Genomic DNA, 20565 nt, shown 5'->3' with positions numbered 1-20565 from the left:
AATTTGATAAAAATGAAAGAAAAGAGTTGAGATCCTATTCATTTTTTATATTTCAGTGAATTTTAAAAATGTATGAAATATGATGATAATTTTTTAACATTGTGTGTATTTCTTTATACAAAATATATGTCAAAATTATACAAGCGCACATTCTGCCACAGCATCATTTTTCACATAAATTGACAATAATGTTACAATTGAAGGCTTTCCACATCATGATTGCTGGCTGAATTCCTCAAAATTTTAAAACTAAGCTACATTTAATCCCTGTATTTTACTAAGAAATTTCAATTTGCTCCAAAACTATAGCAATACTTGAAGTATGGTTTTGTGGCAAATTCTTTGACAAATGCTTTTCCAAACAAATATGCTTTTAGAATGTACATCATCTTCTGCAAACTCAACCCAAAAATTTAAAATAAAATAAAATAAAACTCCTCATATTAAGCTTTTGCACAAGATTTACACAACTATACAAATTTACCAAGAACAACCCAGAGAGATTCAGTCTTGCAAAGGGGAGGGAAGTCACTTCATGGCTTACAGAAAGACATGCAAATCAGAACACTAACACCAAATTCATCGTTTCTAAACAACACCCAGCCCCAACTATCCCCCATGTCGAGAGTTATTTTATTTATTTATTTATTGTTTTGAAAATCATAGCTTAAGTTAAAAGGAGTTGTCAACTCTTAGCATACTTACAGTGGATATTAATGGCGGAAGGTCTTCACAGCTTGATCAATTCTTCTCCGGCAGAGTGGACAATTGGTCAAGTGCGAAGAGCAGTTTGTGCAGCAGCACATATGACCACAACTGCAACACATTTTAAACCATTATTAAGACAATGGAGTGCACCGTTTTTAAGAAATTAGTAAAATGCTCTCTATGGAAACAACTGAATTTTGTTTTTTTAGCAAGCAAGAGTGATGCACTGGCAAGATTTGTTAAGTTTGTTAGATTGGCATGACAATCATAGAAGAGAATTTATAAACAATAAATTTGAAACATTTATGATAAATAAAGATTAGTCTTAGTTTTCAATGTATATGACAATACTAGCAGAATTATGTAACAACATACAAGAAAAGACTCCTATATATATATATTTTAATTTCAAATGGAATGGCCTGAGGCTATTATACGAGCCTCGGCCAACCCGATGCGCCAAACAATTCAAGTACCACACCCTCCACTAGCGGGAATCGAACCCCAGACCAGAAGGGACTTACAACTGACAAGCAGATGCCCGACCAACTAATCTGAGTACGCGGCGCAAGAAAAAGTCTCCTACATGTGACTAGATTAATGCTTATCTAATACAAACTAACCAAATATTTCGGGCACAAAGAAAGTAGCACTTCCAATTATATAATAACGAAGTGAATATATGATCTATATAACCAAATGGAATATGGACTAGATAGAAAACTAATATATCACATTTTTATGTACTGGGATGCAGATTTTGAAGTGTGGAAAATATCATTTGAGAAAAGATGTACATAAAGTTATATTAGAGGGCTTAATAATATATTCAAAAAGAGAACATTGACCGTAGAAAATTTGATTCATGCACTTTTTGATTAAACAGACTATAAATTAAATCTAAAGTTGATGATATGACAAAGGATATCATAGAATAAAAGATTTTAAATTTGGAAGGATCTAAAAAAAATGATTGTAGTAATTTCAATTTACCAAAAGAAATGAAATATGCATTGAGATATCCCAAAGAACTTATTATAGGAGATTCACTCAAAAGATCAAGACTGCAAGTCTCCTTGGAATGAAATTGATCATTCAGCTTATTTGCCATAGATAGTCAGATGAAACGACAACAGTTTGATGGGGATTTAAAGGATAAATTTTTATTCTGGCAATGTAAAAGGAATTGAATCAACTCACTAACAATGATGTGTGAGAATTAGGGTATGTTTGGGGGCGCGGCTGGATAGCTTCGTGGCACTCCACCGCGAAGGCCTTCTGTTTGGAAGCGCAAGAGAATTTCGCGGCGAACACAAGGGAAATTTTCGCGAAAAGCCAGCCGCATGATCGAGTCTGCGGCCCGCGTTCCGCGATCCGATTTTTACCCAGTTGCCCTTTGATCGAAAGTCTTGTTCGTTCGAGTTGTTACGTGAAATGAAGCTCTGCTCCTTCCCCTCTCCTTCTCTTGTGTTCGTTCGTTGGTGGTAGTTCGGCTCGTTTGTTCTTCTTCCCTTATATTCCCGTCGAAAGGAAGCCCATCTGTCTCCTTCCTGTTCCATCCTCTCCCTTGAAGGTACTGGAGAAGGAGAAAAAAGTTTTTTTTTTCTCTCTCCCCCGCCTGCCATCTCACGGATCCTGCGCAGCTTCGCCTGCAATCTCCCTCGAAGATATGGGAGCTTTGGGAGCGGTTCATCTCATTAATTTCAATTTAATTATGATAGGTGGAAGTCGGAATTACGGTTCTTCAAGGTTTTCAGAGAAATTCACTGCTTCCAATATTTAGATATTACAATCTCCATTTGGTAGCTTGAAACTGTGGAGGCTTGAAACTGTTGAGAATATGTTGGAAGCTATATATATATTAATTTTCTGCCTTCTTCAGTTTGTAACAGTGGTTTCTTGATGTGATGCTAAAGATTTGATGTAAATATGAAAGTTTATGAAAGTTTAGGTGTTAAATCTGTAAATGTATAAGAATTGTGTGTTATGTATGTAAATGCACCTTTATTATCTTATTTAAAATGAAGCAATCATCATTCTCAAGAAGACGAATGGTTTATTGTACAATAATCATCATTCTCATACAGGCTTTCAAAGTAATAACTGATTTCTAACAACATTCAAGCTAATAATGAATTCCAATAAATTCAAAATTATTTTAAACATATTTTTAAAATTTAAAATAAATTCATCATTATTTTGAATTTCTGCTTCAAAATTATTAAATAAATGGGTGTCACAGTTATGTTACAAACAAATTTGCTGAACAGGGGAAGAGCGGTCAATTTTCCAGAAACACCTGCCTCACAGCTGTGTGAAACAGCTGCAACAAACTGACAGCCAACTTTCCCGGAACAGCTTCTCGACAGCAGCTTCCTAGGGCAACGTGACTACAGTTGTGCCAAAGAGAGTCTTAGTCTCAAGTCCCACTAATCATTACGCTATTGATTCAAGAGCTAAATAAGGTTAGAAACTTGTTTCGATATCTCTAGAATAAAAGCCACTAAGTTGTTTTAGCAATTTCATGGTTGGCGGATGCAACATATTTCAAATGAATGTAAAAAAATGAATTTCTTAATGGCATAATTGAAGAGGTTTCTGTAGAAAACCATGTTTTTGAAGATCACAACTATTCTAAATAAATTCATAAATTGAAGAAAATATTATACGGACTGAGACATGTACCAAGGGAATGGTATGAAACTAATTTTACAAGTTGTAAATTTGAGGGAATAATACATCATGTACATATTAATCTTAAAACTATCACTAAAATAGTACATTGTTGCTCTATCCATTGTAGAAGTAGAATATGTCGCTGCATGCAGTTGTGTTGCAAACGTATTATAGTTAAAAACACGAAAAAACAGATAACAGACTTCGGTTAGATCATAAATAATAATATATGATGATTTTAATGTAATTAACCTTACTAAGAAACCTATTCAACGCTGATGCACTATACAAGAAAACCTATTCTTAACCTGTTCGTTTGGCTTGATGTATTCTATCTCGATTTCTTAACCTATTCATCATTTTATACAAGACTTTTCAGAACATCAGTAAGTTTATTGAATCATCATTTGATGGCTCAAAGCATAATATCATTTCACCATAAAATTACAAATCTTATTAATCAAAATAATATCTATTAGTGGGTTGTCATTATCACAAACTTGATCGTCGCTAATCATCAAAAACTCTTTAGGGCTTATCAATAACCAAAAGCATCATGTACAACTATTGAATTAGCTGCCATGTTAGTTATTATTTCCACTTTGGATTGATTTATCCAATTGTGAGTCAAAATCTAAGAGTATTTTTCTTCTTTTTTTTATATCTAGGGTATTCTATTAATCCTTTAAAATAAAAGAACATTTCAACTAGTTTAACCTAGCCAAAACCTTTTTCTTTCAAAATCATTTGAGCTTTTCATTGCAAATACTAAAATTAAAGAAGAGCTTAAGTTTTTTTGGTTCAATCATTCCAAGCCATAATTTGGTGATCTCCAATTTGCATGTTGTCAATATATGCATGTAAGGTGTTTCAATTGTACAATTTTCTTATGGTTTTTTGTTACAAGAACAGTGTGAGGGTTTCAGGATTGGAGAATTCAACTTGAGTAAGGGAAACCTAAGTGCAATGTTTAGAATTGTGCAATAATGCGCCTCTCAATGCAATTCTAAAAGAAAACGCCTTAACTGTCTCAAGCAACTAGGACGAAAAATACACCTCAATTTGGTTGAGGCAGGCCTCTCGCACTTAATATTTTCCCTGTATATTTGATGGTTCGAATATGAACCGAAGCCACACTCTCGCATGCAACAGCTCCCTCTCCCTAATTGGGCTTCACAACATTGCCTGCCGCTTTTCACCAGCGCCGCCACCACTGCTTGCTACTCCGCAGCCGCCTCCGCTGCCTATTTCTCTGGCTTCTAATTATTTATTATGTTTTTATTTAAATATATAGATGTTATTATATTTATCTGATAATATGACTAAGAGAAGCTTATTATAATAAAATTTTCTTATCTCTTACTTCGATACATTATGTTACTTTAATTTCATATTTTATGTTAGTCTCTGATGAATAGATCAGTTAATGCTCACATTATATTATATTTTGTGCAAGTTATAACATGATATTTTACAGCATACACTGTTTATTATTTCATAAGGGCGCAATTTGTCACTTTTTATTAAATTAGAGTTTTAATATATATTTCTTTCATATATCTATAAATTATCATGCTAACATATTATTTTTTACCCATTTATTTTGACTTATGCAATTTTCAAACCATGAGCATCTTGGCGACAGGCCTGGGACACTGCGGTAAATAAAAATAAAGGGGTAAAAAATAATAAGGGCGCAATTCTCAAAGGTGCAAGGCAACAAGTTTGAGACACAACGGTAGAGATCAACATACAAATAACCGAAAACAAGCGATACAGTAGCAATCATTGCTTGCGGCAAAGGCAACGACAGGCTCGCAGCTTACAGAAGAGGGCAACGACTGGTTTGGAACATCCGTCGACCCGCACTGTTGTGACCAGACCTGCGATATAGTCGATTTGCAATATAGACTTGATCATAACTAGCGGGGAAGGCTGTGACCGAATCAGGTATGCTTTAATTGTGATGCTAGAAGTCAGCGATCTTAGCCGAAATCAAGCGGGCCCTAGTGACAGAAGATAATGACAGCTAAGAAAATAGATTATTTGGATAAGAAATTAGAGGAAGAGATTGGCCAAATCAGGTCGGGGATATGAGAAAGGTTCGTCGCAATAGATGATAAGTTTTCTTCCATGGAAATCTGAATGGAGAACCGATTTGAGAGCATGAGGGAAATTCAAGAGATGATAAAGAAGCTTATTGAGATGCAATCCAAGACACCGTCGGTGGTTTAATTTGTAAATCCTAACCAAATGTTGATTGGAAAATCTGTGGCAAGATCTAAGGGAAAAGATATCGAACATGACAAACATGAGGAAAATATCCACCATCACAAAACCCCTCTCAGGGCTTCGATTAGGGGTGAATTAAAGGTTTCTAATGGAGGCGGTTGGGCCAAAACAGGGATAAGAGATTATGTCAGACGTATGGAGGAACACGAAGAAGGGAGAGAAGAAGGGAAGGTATATGGCTACGATCAAAGGAAGGATTTTTGCCCTCGATACATGGGGAGAAAGTGGAGGAAAAGGAAGTTGGGGTGAAAATGTTAGAGTTAGGAAGTTGAAGATGTCAATCTTGCTAGGAAGGCAACAATTGAATCATGAATGGAAAGGCAACGAATGGATCGTGAATGGGAAGGCAAAAACTAGATCGTGATGTTCGGAAACCCCTCACGAGACAACGTCAACTAGAGCTTGCCAGGAAGGAAACCATTGAATCGCGACATTCAGAGACCCACGCCATATAGTCACTATCAAAGCCAATTGGGAAGGCAACGGCTAGATCGCGACAATCAGAGAATTGAAGCATCCCTTGCCTTTCCTCTAATCATGCACCTTCCGTGGAAGCATAATCCAATGTTCTATCATGACAAAACTCACGATTGAAGCAGTCGTTTGTGTGTCTCCTTCAAAGTCGTCATTTTCTTCGAAGCGGTCATAGCCGCTACTCATAGTTGTTTCTTTTTCATAGCCGTTGTTTTTTTCCATGTGTCCGAACTCACAATTTGGAACTCCCTACGAGGAACACGTGGTCATGAGGACACTTTCTAAGTGGTAGCCTGACATAGAGACCGTTCATGACATGTTTTCCGCTAAAAGACACTTTCAAAGTGCAATCGAAGCAAAAGCTCCTTAAGATTTTGTCTTTAAATCACTACTGAACACGCCATTGAACTTCCATCTTAGGCGGAACCGCGATCGAAGCTTAAGCCCGAACGAGGATATGTTCTCTCTTGATGACTCCTAATCTTATTTTTTGCCGCTAATTGTGAGTCTTCTCATTCTGATTCTGATGATGTACAAGTCAACGATGACTGACAACCAAGAAATTTCTACAATTTTCATTGATTCCGGTAATTTTGGAGGTGCAAGCATTGCAAAAAATCATGACACACGAAAGATACAAGTTGGAAGATTTATAGTAAACCCGCAAATTGGAAAAAAAATCTAAACATGAGGGTCGGATCTATCAAGCCACTGCTGATGAAACTCAAAAGTCTTGTATCAACTCGAATACAACACTTTTCACCAAGGAGCAAGTAGAGCACCTTTGTAAGTTGTTTCAATCTCTAAAAATTGTCATTGGTACTACATCTTACTCTTCAGTATACAAGGGTAACTTTCTAGCCACTGCATTGTTAGGTGTTAACTCTATTTTATTCATTCATGGATAATTGATTCTGGCACAGTTGATCATATGACTAGTTGTTCTAAATTATTCTCATCAAAGTTGTTGATGATTCCCTCTCGATAATTGCTAGAATATGAACTACCAAACTCAAATCATTGTTAGCTCTTTGTGATGTGCTCCATCTTCCCAATGTGCCTTGTAATCTATTGTCCATTAGCAAAATTATTTCTGATTATTAATGTCAAGTTAAATTCTACTCTTCTTTTTGTAAGTTTCGGGAATTTACAACTAGGAGAATAATTGGCAGTGTTAAGAAAAATGATGAGATTATAACTTTGACTATGGACTTAATGCAAACAGGCACCGTAAAAGTACTTGATTAAATTCTAATTTTGTTTCCAAAGACAATGATATTATGCTATGGTATTATAGGTTAGGTCATCTTAGTTTCTTTTATTCATTCTTGGATAATTGATTCTGACACAGCTGATCATATGACTAGTTGTTCTAAATTATTCTCATCTTATAGACCTCGTGAAGACAATAAAAGGGTCAAAGTTGTTGATGGTTTCCTCTCGATAATTGCTAGAATATGAACTATCAAACTCAAATCATTGTTAACTCTTCGTGATGTGCTTCATCTTCCAAATGTGCCTTGTAATCTATTGTCCATTAATGTCAAGTTAATTTCTACTATCTTTTTGTAAGTTTCGGGAATTTACAACTAGAAGAATAATTGGCAGTGTTAAGAAAAATGATAAGATTATTATTTTGACTATGGACTTAATGCAAACATGCACAGTAAAAGTACTTAATTAAATTCTAATTTTGTTTCCAAAGACAATGATATTAGCTATGATATTATAGGTTAGGTCATCCTAGTTTCTTTTATTTAAAATTCTTGTTTCCCAGTTTACTTCAAAATAAAATCAATCATCTTTTCAATGTTAATTTGTTAATTTGCCAAACATCATCATACAACTTTTTCTTACCAAATTTACAAATAAACTACACATTTTACTTTGATTCATAGTAATATATGAGGGGTTCTTGTAAACATCTTACACAAAATAGTATGTTACATTTACTAATGATTACATGAGGTTAAGTTGGGTGTATTTAACGAAAGAAAAATCTGAAGTAAAAACAAATTTCAAAAATTTTTACACCATGATACAAACATAATTTCAAAAAATATTCAAATATTACGGAGTGATAATGGTTAAGTATTTCAAAAATATTTTGGGTCAATTTTTTTTTCCGAAAGAAAAATTCATCAAAACTCTCTCCACAATAAAATAGTATAGCTAAAAGAAAAAACAAACACTTATTAGAAATACCTCAAGCATTCTTATTTACAAATCAGGCGCGAAAATAAACATCCCTCATTAATAGAACACCCAATAAAATATTGAAAAAAATCAGCTTTCAAATGATTTACTGTTAAAGATATTTGGGTCGATTGCATTTGTTTACATTCATACAACAACAACAACAACAAAGCATTTGTTTACATTCATGATCATAATTATTGAAAACTTGAATCTCAAGCCATAAAATATATTTGTTGGTTATGCTCAATATTTATTTCCATGGATGTCACTTTTTGAAATTACAAATTTTTTTTTCATCTCATCTTCAGGAGGGACAAAATAAAGATTCAACTACAGATTTTCAAGACTTTCTTCAAGCTAAAGAATAACAAAATAATATCCTACCAATCGTAATTGTTCAACCTGAAAATTCAAGTTATATTATATCAGAAGAAATTGAGTCGAGTCATTTAGATTTTAAAGACGATTCGGATCTTTTTACAATGAAATCTCAAGATGTTCATAATCCTATAACAACTAACAAAGAGTAAACAAAAAATGAATTACGACATTAGTACCATACTACCATTTGACATTGTCTACTCGTAACAAAGGACAACTCAAAAGAAAGAGTCTATGAATCTTTTGCATTGCCCAGAATCTATGAATCATTCAAATAATATCCTCACTAAGCCTTTAGGATCAATCAACTTTATTTCCATGTCCCAAGTCTTTTAGTCACGAACCTAAGTCTAGCCCTAATCCTAAATTTAATGATTCCGTGAAAATGTGCATTTGCATTACTACATCAAAAAGGTACAAAAATCATGCATCTATGCATCTCTGATGTATAAAAAAGAGACATATCATCTACAAGCACGGTATACAACTCCCAATCATCCTCTACATGCATAAAAACAAATTTAATGATTTAAGTTATACCATTGGTGATTGTAAGGGGGTGAAGCCTTACACCCAACACCCTTACAAAACTCGACTAGTTGCCAAGGAATTCACTCAGACCTATAGCAATGATTTCTTAGAGACATTCGCACCCGTAGCAAAACTGAACTCTATAAGAGTCTTGTCACTTGCAACTAATCGTAACTGAACCCTACAACAGTTAGATATAAAAAATGCATTTCTTAATGAGGAACTAAAGGAAGAAGTGTACATGAAGCTACGTCCAGGATTTAGAGAGAAGTTCGACACAAAGGTGGTGTTTCCCAATGGAAGTATGATCTTGTTGTTTACCAATGGAAGTATGATCCTGATCTTTTAAAGGAAATAAGAATGAGTAATTGTAGGACTACATACGCTTCAATTGATCCCAATCAAAAAACTAGGAAATGAGAGTGACCCAGTGAATATAGCTTGATATCAAAAGTTGGTGAGAAAGTTGTCATATATTTATCACATACTAACACAATCCTCAGTCATTTCCAAAGTTTTAAAAAGTCGAAGCATAAAACATGTGTTTGATCTTTATGAAGAATGAAGAGGCTTCAAAGCGCAAAGCATAAGCTTCAAATTAAGTAGAAATAAATTAAGGAATCGTTAAAAATAATAATTTTCATACTTAATAAAATACAAATTTTACTATTTTAATTCGAGTTTTATTAATATAACACATCAAAAAATAATCACTTTACAATGAAATTATTTATGAAATTAATATATCCCTTTGTCTTGAAATAATTCAATTATAATAAACAAGTATCATGGAGCAAGCTTACAACAAACTTAAGGTATAATAAAAGAATGTGTGATGCTTTTAAAATCAAATTATAGGAATAATTCTCTGTTTAAATAGACAAGACTAATAAAAATTAGTGTTGCGCTTGAATAAATATAGAAGCGAATAGGACAAACAATTCAAAAAAAAAAAAGAAGAGGATGATGGAGAAAGTGTTAGATAAGGTGAGGTGAAAGACTAGACCTAACAAAATGACAAAAAAGATGATGACATAGAAATGTCATTTAAGCTTTTTTAATATTGAGATTTCAAAAGGAAAGCTTGGTATAGATAAGAAAAGAACCCCCCTGGTTTCATTAATGTAACCCCCAAAAAAAAAATAATAATCACATTAAAATGAAGTGAGTTATGAAATTAATATATCTATTTGCCTTGAAATAATTCAATTATAATAAACAAGTATCATGGAGCAAGCTTACAACAAACTTAAGGTGCACATAAAGAATGTGTGATGCTTTTAAAATCAAATTATAGGAATAATTCTCTCTTTAAATAGAGAAGACTAATAAAAATTAGTGTTGCGCTTGAATAAATATGGAAAGGAATAGGACAAACAATCCAAAAAATAAAAAACAAATAGAATGAGGTTGATGGAGAAAGTGTTAGATAAGGTGAGGTGAAATACTACACATGACAAAAAGACAAAAAAGTTGATGACAAAAATGTCATTTAAGCTTTTCTAGTATTGAGATTTCAAAAGGAAACCTTGAGAACAGCCCCCCCCCCCCCTGCCCCCCCAAAAAAAACTTTTTTTCTCTTTAAACAATTTTATTTTATTTCCCTTCCCTTCGAATAGCATATAAAGTTAAATTATTTTATCAAAATTCAAAAAAATCTAAAGCTTAAGTTTTTCTTGCTTCAAAACCATAATGAAGTACATGCTTCAAATTTGAAAGCTTATACTTCATAGCAAGAATGCTTTGCTGTTCATTCATACTTCAAAGTTTTTTGGGAATTGGGACTACTTCACTTCGAAATGTGTTTTAAAGCGCGTGCTTTCTTAAACACTGGTTATTTCTTCATCTATAACTCGATTAAAAATTTTGTTTTTTAATAATATTGAATGAAATATATTAATATCACGTACTAAAATGCATAAAAAAATGCAATCATTGGTCCACGAATTATACATTCTCTATTTTTTAAGCATTTTCTCTATTATTCTATTTTTAATTTATTTCACTGCATTTCTCCTCAATTAAACTTATATTATCTAAAAACAAAGCACAAATCGAAGCATCTCACTTTGAATGTCCTTTTTAAGCATCCCTATTACTAGTATCGAAAGATAAAGACTCAATGATGATGCTTGTAAACATAATGCAACCCTTCAATTTATTCAACCACCACTTCTAATACTATCCAATGCTACATCATGCATCTTTTTAATATGATCAACGTGCCTTTGACACAGCCCTTTATCTTAAAGCGCATCAATTCATTTCTCCCACTAAGAAATCATATGTCATTTCAAAATTAAAAAAACCATATGATGTTATTTATTTGACCCAATACTTCTGCATTAATTGTCTTAACATAAAAATTATTTGGATCTTACTGGCATGAAACAGCTATTAGCAAGGTCCAATAATTCATCATATGTATTTTTAATAAGATTAGCATACCTTTGACACATCCTTTTACCTTAACATAGACCAAATCAGTTCTCATGATATTCAGTCATATGCCTTCTCTAGCTAAATAAAAATCAATTATTTAACTACTTATGATACTATTCAGTGATCTATCACACAAATCTTTAAAAAAGGTCAATCATTAACAAGCCTTCCTACCTCAGTGAGCAACATATCAATTCTCATGGTACGCAATCACATGCTTACTCAAGATTAATAAAAATCATAGGAAGCTCTTTTATTTTCTTTCTAAACTTCTCTGTCAATTACTTAACACAGAAATAGCTTTGATAATAACTCTTACAATCTTACTGGCATGAAAACTAAAGTGTATCTCCAAAATTAACATAATATATATAAGCATATGTTTCATTACTCTGTCTAACAAGTTCATTGAATGACAAATAAATTTAACATCTCTATAGTTAGCATAATTTAGATCATCACCTTAATTGTTAAATATTGGTACCAAAAGTTTTCATCATCTTGGCTTTCAAAACTCAATTGAAAAAACTCTATATTAATACCCCCAACAACTCAACAAATCAAAACAGGTATCTCATATGAATTTAAAACCTTACTTTACATCAATTACCTTTAAGACAAAAAAGGTAGGTTTTAATTTTCAAAGCACAAATCAATACTCATAAATTTAGTCAGCTATTCAGTCAGTCAATTATCCAAGACAGTTTTCCTACTTAAAAGTAAAAAAATAAACATACTTCAATAATCTTCCAATTGAACAAAGCATCGTGTTATTGACCCATAGTTTTTCTCACTTACTATTAATCAAACCTGCTTATTTTAAATTCTCATGCAAATCATCAAACTAACAAACATCATCATTAGAGTGAATACACATTATGACGATATAAATCCCGATTTCTTAGTCATTAGAGCACGTACAAGATGCTAAACACTTCAATATCAAAAACAATGCTGAGGCCTCCTGGATAGAGAACTTTCAACTTTATGTCTAAAAAAAATGATAGGAATCATTCCAACTATAAAGAGATAGAAATAAGCATATAATAAACTAATAAACTCAAAAATCACAATATCATATAAGAAAAATAATATAAATTCTATTAAATGGCTGAAAGAAAACATTAACTCGTTCAATCTACTAGCTACCCTGGCCAAAGAGAAAATCGTGAGCTAGTAAACTTCTTATAAATGCCCGCCGTAAGCTAAGAAGAAAATAAAACCTTACCAATAGTAACCAACTTAGGGGAAAGTATAAAATTTAATAAGAGAATACTTACGGAACAAAAACTGCATTATATTCTTGTTCAAGGCAGATGACACAGATGTCAGGTATTAGTTGGTCCCTTTTTGCATTATCAGGTGATGCTGCAGGCTTCTCATCTGAATCAGCAAATCATGAACAAATGATGCGATGCAAAAAAAATAAAAAAAGAAAGAAAGCAAATGATCATTTAATCTAGGAACACTTACCACCAGTTTCCTGCCCTTGTCGTTGGGCAGCAGCAGCTAGAACCCTGATACACATGTAAATTAAAAAAAAAAAAAAACAGTTTAAGAAAAGAAAACACTAAAGGCAGATCCAATGAGACGGCATAATATATCTGCAAGCGTATCATTTCAGAAAGTATTTTTTTTTATCAACTCACTAAAATAGTTGGAATTGCCCTAACTAAATACAATAGTTACCCGGATTTGTATCCATATGAAAACTCAATTTTAACAGTTAATCTTTAAAATCATCAATCAACAACATTTAATTTAGCAATACGAAATTTTGGCTCCTATTCTGCAAAATAATCTGAGCTATCAAACTTATGGCATCTACAAATAGCATCCATCTAGGTAATTTATTATAGTTATCATATGGGTGTCAATTAAAAGATAAATAAATTGGTACATAATGCCACTCCTTGATACTATATTGTGATTCAAATTCTATGTTATTCTGGTACGAGTAATAAGAGTTGCTAATCACTCATGCTTTTAACAATTTCAATATAAACTCAGCATATATTTTGCTTTCTTACCATATAAAAATTTACTTTAATGTGGTATGCAATCTAATTCCATCCAATTGTTAATGAAAATCATGTGAAGGCCTTTTCACTCTATTTCCATATTATTTTGTTAATTACTTTAAAGCACAAAATAACATTCATCAATAATCATTTAGAATATGAAAATTTTATGATATCAAATGATTTTCTTTGCCTATGGTCTCATTGCCCTCTACAATAACCTAATCTCAAACCCACAACTTTCATGTGTGTGTGTATGCTTGAGCATTTGAATTGGTGCCAATTTTGGAAATTAGGATCCGACAGATCCATGACAATAAAAGAAATCAGGATCTCATAAATTTTTGCAAAAGATGGAAATTATGACGCCACAACTTCATGGAAAGTAAATTAAAATTCCGCATATTCATGCGAGAAGAAAATCAATATCCCACGAATTCAAGCTTTAAAAAAGAAATCTAGATCCCACTGATTTAATACATCAAAGCATATTAGGTAGCCACGGATTTAAAATCAATATTTATTTATAAGTATAGCAACATTTCCTATTTTAGTATAGACTAGTTACCTTATGTCATTAGTAAATTAGTATATATATGTCATCTTAACCAAATATTTTGAGGAATAAGAAAATTTTCATGTTCTTCTTGGTTATTCATGTGGTACCAAAGTCACAAGCTCCTCTGATAGCATCTTAGCCTTCACTGCCTTAACATTCTCAACCTTAATCATTGTTTAACATCCTGGCATTTATTGTACAACTCAAAGAACTAGAACTTCTCATCGATCAGCATTGCTATCAACATCCTTGAAACCATTCGACAACACTTTCCTCTCATTAGCGCACTAACCTTTGCTCCACACTACACCGCTGAAATGTTAACTACGATTCTGCAAGGATCTAATGCCTCTGCATGGATTTTTTTCCTGCCGTACACAATTTCATCATGACACTAATATTCCTTCTAAACATCAGCCACTACTCCATGGTTTCTCATGCAGTTGACCCAGTCCTAGAACCATTGCAGCCTTTGCTTTTGCAGTAGTAAACACTTTGCTTTCTTCCAACAACCTCCTACAACTACAGTCTTTAACTTCAACGTTGATTGCAGCTGGTCCTTAAATTCTGGTCGCAATCCTTCTAACAGCCTTCATTGTTGCAGTCTATCTCTGTTGTTAAACATCTTGTTGCAGTTTTTCATCTTGCAGGTTCTTTCCAGTTTTGATCAATCACAACCATCACTATTGTGATAGCCCCCACAAGCTACTCCAAACGTGATTTTCTCCAGCAACAAAATTTTTGATCAAAAAGCACAGCAGCCTCTCTTTCCATGAACCTACAGCCTTACAATTCCATATTCTTTCATCATCCTCTGTTCTGCAGTCTACCCACCAAAATGGAAGACTGAAAAGGCCAACAGAGGTCTCAATCTCAAACTCACCAGGTAGAGCAGACCAGCCATAGTAAAGAATAGAAAGGTGGAATCAATTGAGGAGAGATTGAAAAACTCAAAGGCTTGATAGGATCTTCTAAGAAGAAAATTTCCAGGATATGCTCATTTGCACTCTCCGGTAAGTCTCTATTTCCTCTCAAGTAATTTGTTTAAAACAAGCATTTGGCCAAATCTTGGTTGATTGACTAAAGTGTCATAGATCACATGACAAACAACTCTAAATTTCAAAACATTTCATGCAAAAAATGTCCTTATGAAGCTCAATATTAAACAATAGTACTGTCACAGTCTATTTCTGGCATTACCAAGGATTTCACATGCTAAAAAAGCACAAATGACTTGAGTGAATTATCAGTCCAATGCAATTCAACCTCAAGAAACTATGGATTTAACACTAGGCTAATTTAAGTGCAATTTGATAACATTTACATGGCACTGCTTCATACCCATGTACTTTGTACTCATAGCATATCTAAATCAGAAATTAACGTTTAATATCAAATGAACAAAATTTATCAAGAAGATGAACAAAAACTAATATAATTATAACTCAAAACACAATTGTAGTCAAATAATTTTTAAAAAAAACAGAGATTTCACAATAGCAGGCACAATTGTTCAATACATAAAGAGAATAGAAAGAAAGGGTATTGTGATTGACGTTCACATATACAACTGCAGCCACATCTAGTCTATAAGAAATAAACTACTGAAAATTTGCAACTATTTTACCTCTTCTGCAATTCCCAACGTCGTTTCCTTTCAAGGATACGCTGTAGTGCACTCTTTGCTAATAGATAGACACCAAAAACTGTGAAACCCATAGAAGCAAACTGACACAACCTATAGACATTCACTAGTCATCCTTACCACGATAATGGAAATGTAAAGAAAGATGGGAACCAGAATAAGGAAAGCATACCTAGCCCATCTGCCAAGATTCGAGATTAGTTGATCAATATTCTTTGGCGTGACAAAAAAGGGCCCTTTATGCGGTCGCTGAATCCGAATTGTTCCAATATCATCTTTAATAGCCTGATGATAGCAAAGAAAACGGCACACTAAACTTAGTTGAAAGCAACAAAATACAAAAACAAAACTACAAATTCCATATTTTTGCGAGTAAACACATCTTTGGAATTAACCTTATAAATAAAAAATGATGAACAATATTAGATCATAATTAAAGTTCCTCTGCCTATTTTGGAATGAACCAAGCATGGCAATAAGATCATTATTAAAATACCAGTTTCAACAGCAGGAAAATAATGGAATCCTGGAACATTTGTATTAATCTCTATTACACTTAAGCCCACTATTCCCTTTGAAGTAACAAATATTTACTTGATAAATTCTACATACAACTATATCATCCTTGATGATAGATAACCATAGATATTCATATCAACTCCAGGATGTACCTCGCCAACTACAGTCAAGGGAGTACCAATTGGAAGAACTCTTTCAGTTCTCTTGACTCCAAGCATCTGCAGCATATAGTTGATCAAAATTTAAGAGAGATCTCATATACAGAATTCCTAATATACATAAATTTAGATATTGACAAACCTTAAGTCCTTGCAGATAATCCAATGTCCCGCGTACTAGAGACCGTCCCGATTCCTCAAACACTTCACTTGCAACTGTCAAGGCCAGGCCTGCAGCACCTCGAGCACCCACAACAAACGTACGTCCAGTCCCATCATCCTGGTGGCAAATGAATAAAGTAAATGATTTCATCCAAAATATTCAGTAGACAACAGTTTATTTTAGCTGAATGCCACAAATTACACATAATCATCACTCATCATAGCAAAAAAAAATTTAGCGCCCACAATTAACTCAACTTCAGAAGCATCTTTGCAGAAAATTCAATTGTGATCTACGTAGTAATTAGCATGGTTAAGTGAAAAAGAAATGTCCAAGTGCTCACTAGAAGTGACACAATTTTTTTTTAGCAGGGCATGTCCTAGGAGGGTGGGTTTTTTTTTAACTTTTATTAAGCTACTACAAACTGACATTTACTGCTTTGAGGGGTGGATATATGTTATTCTTAAGTAAAAGGTAGAAGAATATTTTTCTCTGTGTCCACCAGGCAATTGCTCCTAGAATGAAGGCAGTTAAGAGATGATAAAAAAGAAACAAGGTAGTACAAAAAGCAGATTTAGAAAATATAATGTGATATGATTGATATCTCTTTCAAGTAGCCAGAAGAATGTATGGTCATCAACTCATGACTATGGAAACATTTATGATTAAAAAAAAAAGCGAACAGCAGAGGTTAAGTTAAATTAGAAGTGTTTGTTTCTTAATTTAGTACTAAAAAGTTCAGATGTGCCACTTCTTCTAGCAGGTATATCAGCAAAAGAGATGGCTTCAAAAATTAAAAGACATGAAGAGTGATATTAGCAAGGTAGGCACGTTCAGAGACAACAAAATGTGTAGTATTTTGCAACTAGATAAGTAACTAAGTAGTAACAATTAGGTTACGGAAAAATAGCAAAATAAAAGGGTCAATCCCACCTTTTGCTAAAAAAACCTCCATATAAATGTCACATTTTTGTATAGCAATCCTACATATGAATTCATTTTCCTTAGATGTAGTCATGCAGAAATTAAAAGAGAAAATAGGTACTTGTAAATTTTATATATACACATGACAGCAACCATGCTTTAAATAAGCATATACATAAGATAGATGTGATAGCATATATTATGGCTTCTAATGTTAGCATAAAATACAAAGCTAAGAGATATGTATGCCTTCAAAGGCACTAATATTTATAACTATTAGTGGAATGATATGATTTTCCTAGGGAATTTTGAGTGCCATGCAAAATATAGCAAATAATTCACAGTTTCAAAGGAAAAGAAGGGAGTGAAAGCTTACAAGATACCATGGAACCTCTTTGCTCAAGGAAAGCATCAAAGCAGAATCCTGTATCCATGATCCAGCATCATTATGCTTCAGAAAATGTTGTTCTGCCTGAATAAATCATCAAACATGATATCCAAATGATTGCTTGAACTTCTATAACAAATTCAGCAAAAATAATGTTTCCACAAACAAGAGAAGGGGTATGTTACATACCGTCTCCTCAACTATCACGCCTCTCAAACCACTTTGTTCACAATGAATAGCCGTATCTGAACCAACTCGTCCAGAAACAGTAACGACAAGGGGTAAAACTTTGCAGGCAGTATCCAGAAGAACAGCTGGAGAACGAGAAAATACCTTATATGTATGCCTGAGTTAGCAAACTACTGTTAAAAACATTAGCTTTACTTCCTCACCTAGTTCTTTTAAAATAAATATACAGTTGAATCTTATCAAATAACATTTTTGTTAAGTGCATTTAAAATTTTTCTATGTACACAGCTGGCTAGAATCTTAGCAAAATAAGAGCAGAGAATGAAAGTTTCAATTAAAATATAACGCAATCATGATCATGGAATTAGAAAAACAACATCGACTGAAAAAATAAGTACTAACCCAGATCTTTCAGCTGATTAACTCTGGTCACCGACCTTAGAACGTCCGCATCCCTGGAAAAAAAAGAGCTAATTAACAATCGGTGAATAAAAAATGCATCGCGAAATAATAGCTACAATCCAAACATAACTCCCAAAATCAGTGAAAAAAGAAGTGGGAAGCACCTTCCGCTGCTCCTGCCCAGGAGATAGAGTGCAGCGGCACTCATGCAGCAGCCTAGACCGCCCCATGGACTCATCTTTCGCAACGGCCCGAGGCTCAACAAGAAAAAACCCTAGATTCTAGTGAATGGAAGCTCCTTCAGAAACAAAGCAATGGCTCGGACCAAACGAAGATTCCATGATAACGGGAACAGAAAGAAAATGAGACCTAGGTATTAAAAGAGAAATTTTGCCATCAGTCGTTTGGTTTCGATGTATGAAGGAGACGAATGAGAGAGAGAAAGAGACGTACCAAAACCAGGGAAGTTAAAAAGGCGAATGAGCTACAGGGCCAACAAGCAGCGCTACTTTACAGGCAAGGCATCGATGTTCCAATCAGGGCCAACAGGCAGTCTCCTTTTGTTTTAAATATTGTTTTCACAAAAAAATCTTTTACATGGTTAAAAATTAGAGTTTTTTTAGATTTCCATTGGGAAAGCTAGCATGGGAAAAAACAATGGGATGGCTATAGATGAAAATGGTGCAATATGTTGCCATTATTTTAAGAAAGAATGCATCAACCCAATATTATAATTGAATATGACATATCACTATTATACTAAGTTTATGGGATCATTTTTTAGAATTGGAGAGGAAATGTTTTTGAGCTAGAAGACCGATAAGGTGCTCAAAAATAAGAATTTCTTGGCATTTCTTATCAATAGAAACAAAAGTGTATTTTTAAAAATTTTTGCATTGTTGAATGATTAAAATAACTTAACTCAAAAGCTTTTCAATATGTTTTTAGATGATTTTCTCTATTATATCAGTGAATAGAGTTATTAAAGAGAACTTCTATCGGTTTGTTATATAACTACGTACTAGCATTTCCTTGCAATAACTATAAAAAAGAAAGTGAGTAACCCAATTTTTGAAGAGAGACAAAGAGAGGTAATGCAAGTAAAATTAGCTATATTTTAATTGATTCCACCACAGAAGGCTTGTTGTTAATGTTTAGGCATTAAAAAGTGGCTACATTAGGTTAGAGAATAATCAAATAAGATTGAAATGAAAATTAGATGCCCTGAACCCTCTTGTATGGCCTTTTAAATAAGAAGGAGCAAACTATTAAAGAAGAAGTTAACCTAATTTTTAATGAGGTTGACAAACTTTCTTTTATTTATTATTTAGTTTTTAATATCCAATATTAGTATAGGTGCCCCTTAGTTGGTTCTTCTACTTCTAGTTAGCTTCATTAACGATTAGTATATAGTTAAATCAAACTTAAATTATTACCCTTATTTTGTTTTAAATACCAAATTTATCTTTAACTAATTAATTGAAGTTTGATAAACCACAACAAGATTATCATTAACTTTGAAATAAATAAAAAAATTTTTATTAAAATTCACGGTACCTTGAGCCCACTTTTAGGACCTTTGAACATTTTAAGCTCAAAATTATAAGAATCATTTTAGAAACCTTTGAACTCTTTCATGACCACCATTAAGTTAAGAAGACTTGGTTAGTCCAATTTGATCAGATCAACTTATAACGGCCATAGAAGGCCCACTTAATCAAATAGAAATTTATTTTTCAAAAATTTGGTTCTCAATTAGCTTATATATATATGTAATTTCCAGTTATACTTAGGTAAATTTTGATGCACTCAAACCCCTTGGTCAGCTCTTTTCGATCAAATAATCTACATAAGTTCTTAAGAGTTTTAATGAGCTAACCCACCTGATGTTAGC

General features: G+C 33.2%; 1 protein-coding gene across 2 annotated transcripts; it reads right to left on the bottom strand.

The window, feature by feature from the left end:
• Positions 1–345: 345 nt before the first annotated feature.
• Positions 346–19211, bottom strand: LOC110028597 (E3 ubiquitin-protein ligase SP1). Of its 2 annotated transcripts, none has more exons than XM_020730508.1 (12): positions 19041–19105; positions 18836–18952; positions 18672–18724; positions 18270–18394; positions 18069–18164; positions 16748–16885; positions 16600–16665; positions 16101–16213; positions 15911–16021; positions 13177–13220; positions 12984–13086; positions 346–816 (listed from the first exon to the last, which is right to left on the bottom strand). In XM_020730508.1, the coding sequence occupies exons 2-12, from the start codon at positions 18907–18909 to the stop codon at positions 714–716; spliced, it is 1026 nt and encodes a 341-aa protein (XP_020586167.1). In that variant the 5' UTR covers positions 18910–18952; positions 19041–19105; the 3' UTR covers positions 346–713. The 2 variants fall into 2 exon arrangements, with proteins under 2 accessions (XP_020586167.1, XP_020586166.1); XM_020730507.1 differs by lacking the exon at positions 19041–19105 and adding an exon at positions 19125–19211 and having other exon boundaries at positions 347–816; positions 18836–19040.
• Positions 19212–20565: the final 1354 nt, after the last annotated feature.

Source organism: Phalaenopsis equestris, unplaced genomic scaffold (assembly GCF_001263595.1).
Source record: "Phalaenopsis equestris unplaced genomic scaffold, ASM126359v1 Scaffold000516, whole genome shotgun sequence".
NCBI classification, from domain to species: Eukaryota; Viridiplantae; Streptophyta; class Magnoliopsida; order Asparagales; family Orchidaceae; genus Phalaenopsis; species Phalaenopsis equestris.
The sequence above is the reverse complement of the archived record's forward strand: the minus strand, read 5'-3'. Positions and strand labels throughout refer to the sequence as shown.

Coding starts and splice junctions, on each gene's coding strand:
- LOC110028597 (XM_020730507.1), bottom strand. CDS start 18,909: ATGAGTCCATGGGGCGGTCTAGGCTGCTGCATGAGTGCCGCTGCACTC. Junction 16,022..16,100: donor AATCTTGGCAGATGGGCTAG/GTATGCTTTCCT, acceptor GAATGTCTATAG/GTTGTGTCAGTTTGCTTCTA. Junction 13,087..13,176: donor ACAAGGGCAGGAAACTGGTG/GTAAGTGTTCCT, acceptor TTGCTGATTCAG/ATGAGAAGCCTGCAGCATCA.